General features: G+C 54.9%; 1 protein-coding gene across 1 annotated transcript; it reads left to right on the top strand.

Annotated features, from left to right (window-relative positions):
• Positions 1-210: 210 nt before the first annotated feature.
• On the top strand, positions 211-3,857 carry LOC104508436 (peptidyl-prolyl cis-trans isomerase NIMA-interacting 1; the record flags this gene model as incomplete). Its single annotated transcript, XM_010150071.1, has 2 exons — positions 211-321; positions 3,748-3,857. Coding segments are annotated over 2 exons (221 nt in total), but the record flags the coding sequence as incomplete, so codon positions are not given.
• Between the last annotated feature and the right edge of the window lie 2,400 nt (positions 3,858-6,257).

Genomic DNA, 6,257 nt, shown 5'->3' with positions numbered 1-6,257 from the left:
AACGTGCTTGGAAACACAAAAAAAACCCCAAGACAGGGTTTGGGGCGTTGGGAAAGTTGAATCCTGGCTCTGTCCTGGTTCCGGAGGTTGGGAAACCCCCGTTGTGCGTTGTGCCCTTGCTGTGGGGTATAATGCTTAAAGTGAGGTTGTGGGGTTGGGTTTTTCCCTAATTTTTCCTTCCCCTGACCGAATTATCCCCTGTGTTCACAGGCTACATCCAGAAGATAAAGTCGGGAGAGGAGGATTTTGAATCTCTCGCTTCCCAGTTTAGCGACTGCAGCTCAGCCAAAGCGGGAGGCGACCTGGGCGCCTTCGGAAGAGGTAAGTTGAGCTCAGCCTGATGACGGGATCGAGGTGACAGGGTTGATGCTGATCTTGGCTGGGGGGAGGTTAATAACGCCCCCCACTGCCAGGGGAATGAGGATGGGAACGGATTTATGTGGCAGGCAACCTGCTGTGCAGGAATTGTAGTTCGATGCCTGGAAGCTGAACCAATTGGAAACACAACCATGATGTTCCTCGAGGCGGAGAGATGTTGTGCAAACGCCCTGTGTGAAATTGGCTTTTTCCCCCTCTGGAAAAGGATTTTCCAGCGGCGCTGAACGAGCTGTGAATAAGGGAGAAGCGGCGAAGTCTCGCCAAGGGCCGGATAAATGATCGGTTGTTCTCCTCTGCGATGGGGGAGTAGCTCAAAACTTGTGGGAATGAGAACAAGGCGCAGCCCGCCGGGATAACGTCGCTGCCCAGGGGGTTTTGTCACTTATCCGTCGGTGCAGCGACAACCAGGAGCTCGTGGAGGCTTCCTCGTTAAGGAGATTTGCTGGTGCGGGAGGAAGGACCTTTGGGATGGGGAAGCGTAACGTTGAAACCTCTTTTTGCTTCATCTTACGAACGCTTTTGGGAGGAATTCATAGAATGATGGAATGGTTTGGGTTGGAAGGAACCTTAAAGATCATCTGGTTCCAACCCCCCTGCCATGGGCAGGGACACCTTCCATAGCCCAGGGGGCTCCCAGCCTCATCCAGCCTGGCCTTGGACACTTCCAGGGATGGGACAACCGCAGCTTCCCTGGGCAACCTGTCCCAGTGCTCCCCACCCCCTGCGGGAAGAATTCCTTGCTGATATCTAATCTAAACCTCCCCACTTTCAATTTAAACCCGTTACCCCTTGTCCTGTCACAACAGGCCCTTGTAAAAAGCCCCCCCCAGCTTCCCTGTAGCCCCTTCAGGTACTGGAAGGCTGCATTCCCACTCGGAGGTGCACGGGAAGCAGTGAGCAGAGCTGCAGTAGTCAGAGAACAAGATTTTATAGCCGGGCTGCCCACGTCAATTTTACCTGAACAGGGTCAAGAAAGGGAGGGAGAATGGTGTATTTATAATCTGTGCCCCAAATCCGTCGGGACTTGCAGCGATCCCAGAGGAAGAGCTGCCCGTATCCGAAAAGGCGAGCAGCGCTCCAGCATGTTGTTATAAAGGGGAGGTGTTTTTCCTCGGCTCACACTCAGGGGTTCATGGGCTGAAACTCTCAGTTACCCTGCTCTGGATATCCGGGGAATATTTCCAACACTCCAGTGTTTAAAACACGCCGCTGCTGCAGGCGTAACCGTGGGAGGGGATCCCGAGCCGCTCTTTCAGCCCCTGCTAGCGGAAGCCCACCCGGTTTTGACAGGTGAAACTGTTCAGGAATGTAGATTGGGGTGGAATTTTTCCCCCCTCACCACCCAAATCCCGTGGATTTTCATCACTTTTCCTTTTTAGGGCGCAGCGTTGCTACAGCTGAGCAACACTTCCTTCCCCAGATCCCCTCAGGCAGGGCTAACCAGCCATACCTTATGACCCCACATGAATCCTGGGGGGCTGTGTCTGCTCTTTCGGGTTCAGCGGATACTCCTCTCGCTCTGCTCCATGGAAAAACGTTGCTTTTTATGTTTCTGGCTGCACCAAAACCTAAAGAAACGTCGTGGGAGCCGCTTTCCACTAGATGGCATTGGAATGACGTGTGGGGGCCAAACCCTGAGCTGTCACATCCCCCTCTCTGCCGCTTCCTTGTGGGTTTTATGTTTTTCGTTTTTTTTTTACTGGGCTGAGAACCTGAGCTGTCACATCCCCCTCTCTGCTTCTTCCTTGTGCGTTTTATGGTTCTTTTTTTGCTGGGCTGAAAATGTGATTTGTTGGAGCACTGGTTCCTTCGGAGGTGAAGTTATTAAACCATTCCAATTTGTTTTCCTGAGACCCTTCCCATAAGTGACGTTGCGGCTCGAGGGAGACGGCTGCGGTGTGGCAGGGAAGGCCGTTACCTCGCCTGAAGTCGAGATTGCAGGTCCTAGTGGAAAATAACCAAAAGGTTCAGGTGACAAGGCAGGTCTGGCTGAGAGGGAATGACGCTGGCTCTGTAACCAGAGCTCGGGAGCTGCTGCCTCTCCTAGGAATTAATCAGAATGCCGAAAGGAGGGAAGCGAAACTCCGGCACCCCGCGTGCGTTAGGTCATTTGGGTAACAAAGCGATTTTTGGAAGGGGAGAACGCCAAGCTGACGCTGTCGCTAATGCTGGAAGGCAGGAATTGAGTGTGTTTTGTGGCATCCACCTGCCTCCCCTAGAGATGGATGTCCCAAAATAGGGATTCCGGAGGCGCTGCTGGGCTAGACGCGACGCATCTGTGGTGCGTGGTCTTCGAAGGGGTCGGGCAGCTTTAGTTTTCGTGGAGAGATGACGCGTATGGCTGCGATGTCTGCTGGTGGTCAGGCTGCCCGGAAGCTTCCTGCATCCCCCCCAGCCCCCCACGACCGTGCGGCGGCACCCGAAGCTATGGCACTGCCGTGGGGCTCGGAGACAAGCCTCGTGCCGGGGATTTGTGGTGTTGCAGGCTGGTGTCCTGCCAAAACCACGTCTCCTGGGGCAACTCTGTGAGCGTGGGAAGCGCTGAGAGCAGTGGGTAAAGGTTCCCTCTGTGCCTGGGGGGGGCTGTCACCTCCCCGCCTTCCCTTGACGGCGCCTCGGCCTTTTGCTGAGCTTCTCCCGGGGAGAATTTGACCTGTTGGTGCCCGTAAAACCCCACTTTTTTGGCTTAACCCCACTTTTTCGGCTGGGGTGGGCAGTTTTTCTGCTTTAACTTCTGTCAGGGGGAACTGGGCAAAAATACCGTCCCCCTTGGACCCCCCCGAGCGGGCGGGTGTGTGTTTCCCCTTGGCTTGAATTATTCCAGCTGAGCACTTGAATTGCTCATTCCTTCTCCGGGATCCCTGAGTGGGGTCTTTCCCCTGAGCCACCTCTGGCTTTCCTGAGCCTGGATTACTAAAGCTCCTGGAATTCAGCGGCTTGGAGACTGGAGCCTGAAGAGCAGCTCTTATCTAGGTCATGACATTACCCACGTGTGCCTTGTAAATTATTTAGCGCAGCTGGTAACGCACACCGCGTCCGTTCCCCCCCGTGCCCCCGGAGGGCACAGGAGGCTGGAAGAGGGACGTCCGCTCGTCCCAGCCAGTGTGCAGGTCAGGTTTCCTCTCCCAGCGTTTTTCCTGGCTGCCGTGGGATGTGCACAACTCACCCTCTGTTTAAAAAGAACCAGCCTGCGTGAACGAGTTGTTTTGAGTCATCTTCTGGGAGAAGATGAAAACAAACACCCCCCCCTGCACGTTATTAATTGGGGGCTTTGTTGTTTGCCTGGAAGCTGTCTTCGTTTGAGGCTGGCTCGCTGGGAAAGATCTTTCCGCGAGCTTAATTGAACTTTCTGGTGTCTGCTCTCTGCAGGTCAGATGCAGAAGCCTTTTGAAGATGCCTCGTTTGCGCTGAGGGCTGGCGAGATGAGCGGCCCGGTTTTCACAGAATCAGGGATCCACATCATCCTACGCACGGAGTGAAGTGCCTTGGTGACAGGGAGGAAGGAAAGGGCGAGGGGAAGAAAGGAAAATAAACCCCACAAAACCTACTCCGACCCCGCACTCTCCCAAAGGAACTTCATATCCAGTTTAAAAAATTAAAAAAGCAAAGCAAGCTCATTTTCATATCTCAGTATCTTCTGCGGCACCCGACACCGTGTTTTGCACCGTCGGAGACGCGTGGTTGGCCAAGGGTGGGAACGCCATCGGAACAAGGCAGGAACATCTTTGGTGAGCGGGGAGGATGTTCAACCCGACGTTTCTGGCATGCCACAGCTGCTTGAATTCCATCGACACGTCTCCTCCGCTGAGGAATCCTCAGTGCTAAAGGTCACCCCTTCGGCGCTTCCCACATCCACCCCGGTAGAGACGCGGAGTATTTATTGCGGCGAAGCTGACGCGGGAACTCTGGTGCTATGACGGAACCAACCCCCCGACTCTCTGCGTGGTCGTTTCAGCCCGTTTTAACCCAAACGAACGATACTTCCTCTGCTGGTCTGTTGGTTTGTAGGACTGATTAATTAAAGCCATTCATAAATTTGACCGTAAGGTATCAAACGAGGAGCCGGCTTAGCGTGGGACACCCGTCCCTCCCTCTCCGTCCGTCCCTTCCCTTCGTGCCGCTGTCTCGGCGAGGATCGTCCCGTCGCGCAGGAGCTCCCTCCCCTCCTGCCGCTGCTTGAAGATGCCTTTTGGTCCCGATGACGGGCTCACGGCCAGTAGTTGCCACCGCTGGAAGGTCAGTAGCCAGCCTGAGCTGCGTTAGCGGTACGTAGGACGCTGTGCGCTTCCCGTTCCGGCCTGAAGTCGCTCCGTTCTTTCCCCACCGCGCTGCCGTTCCCTGGGGCGCGCCGCGTTGGGCGTTTTCACTCCTTGGCTGGAAGGCTGCTGTTTTGGGGGTGGGGGGGGGTGGTTTGGTTTGTGTCTCTCGAGCTCCTCTCGATCCACTTGTGGTTTTGAACACTGTAAGTCGTCGTTTTCCCAGTTACGCTGCGTTGCTTATGTTTAGCGAAATAAAAACGGGGTTTGGTTTTTTGGGGGTGGGAAATTGGCTCCCAGCTTCGGTCCAGTGCAAACCAGCTGTATAGTTCCAGTTCTCCTCAGCAGAAAATAAAGCCCTCTCCAATTAAACATTTCGAGATGCTCCTGCTATTGATTATTTCCCCTCCTCTGCCCGTAGGCATCTCGTTGCGTCTCATTAGGACGAACGAAAACCTCTGCAGTGTGTGAGCTGGCTCTTGCTGAGGCTTTGGTGGTGCTTTCAAATCCTAAAACACCAACGTGGCCTTGCGTGGAATTAAGGAAAACCCCCGAGTTTGCCTTCAGCTTGAAGCTAAACGTTCCTTCTTGTCTCTTTGTCGCGGGGTTCTGCGTCGCCCCGAGTCATCGCCTGGTGGAACACGAGCTCTTTAAACCCTGTTGGCTTCAGCTGATGTTTAAAAACTACTTCCGGTGCGATGTACTAACCCCTTCCCACCACTCCTCCGCTCGGCACGGTCACGTGTTCCATCTGTGGTGTGAAACCAGCCACTTGGCGCGTCGGCTTTTTTCCTCTTTTCCCCCCAAAAAGTCCCACTTTAGCACTGGGAAAGGCGTTTCCCACGTACTCCCTCCAACGAACCCAAACGTCCGAGTCTCTCTCGCGGTTCTATTTTTTTCCTGGGGAGACGGAAAGCTCTTGTGCATCACCTAAAAGTTGGTTTCCATAGCTACGCATCGATTTAACCCCAAAATAAAGGAAGAAATAGCCAGCTCGGGGTGACAGGCAGGTGAGAACTTCAAAAAGAAAAACCCCCTCAAGACGCTGTGGGGTATCCCGAAAGCGGGATCGGAGGTAAATAAAGGCAGGCAGAGATGGAAATGGGGGGATAAAATAAAAGCAGCGGCAGCCAAATGTCTTTCTGGGGCTGCAGCAGGTTTGTTCTCCAACCGGGGCGATTCCCGCCTTGGGGTTCGGGTCTTCATCAGCCCGGGGGAGGGGGCCACCTCTGACCGAAAGGAGGTTATGGGGACGGCTGTGAGAGGTGGAGAATTTTTGGGGTGGAGGTTGAGATGCTCCCGGGGTGTTTGGAAAGGGTGAACCTCGCAGCGACGAGCGGTGGGGCTGCGGGAGAAGGTGCTGGCTTCTAAGAAAATGCTCGTTGGTGCTTGGGGGGGTGGTGTTTGGGTTATTAATCATTCCTGAAAGCACCCAAAGGCCTCGGGGGCTGGGTGCAGGGGGTCCAGGCAACCACCCCGGGAAGGATGAATGCCCTTGGGATACCCTGGCAGTGGGCACCGTTGTGAGCGGGCTCAGTGGCCCTCGGGTCACGGCGTTGCTGCGAACCGGCCGTATCCAGCCCCGCGTGGTGCCGAGGAGAGCGGCTCTGTGGGGGCTGGCAC

Source organism: Eurypyga helias, unplaced genomic scaffold (assembly GCF_000690775.1).
Source record: "Eurypyga helias isolate BGI_N326 unplaced genomic scaffold, ASM69077v1 scaffold4254, whole genome shotgun sequence".
Taxonomy (NCBI): Eukaryota; Metazoa; Chordata; class Aves; order Eurypygiformes; family Eurypygidae; genus Eurypyga; species Eurypyga helias.
Note: the sequence above shows the minus strand (reverse complement) of the source record. Positions and strands in the feature narration are given on the sequence as shown.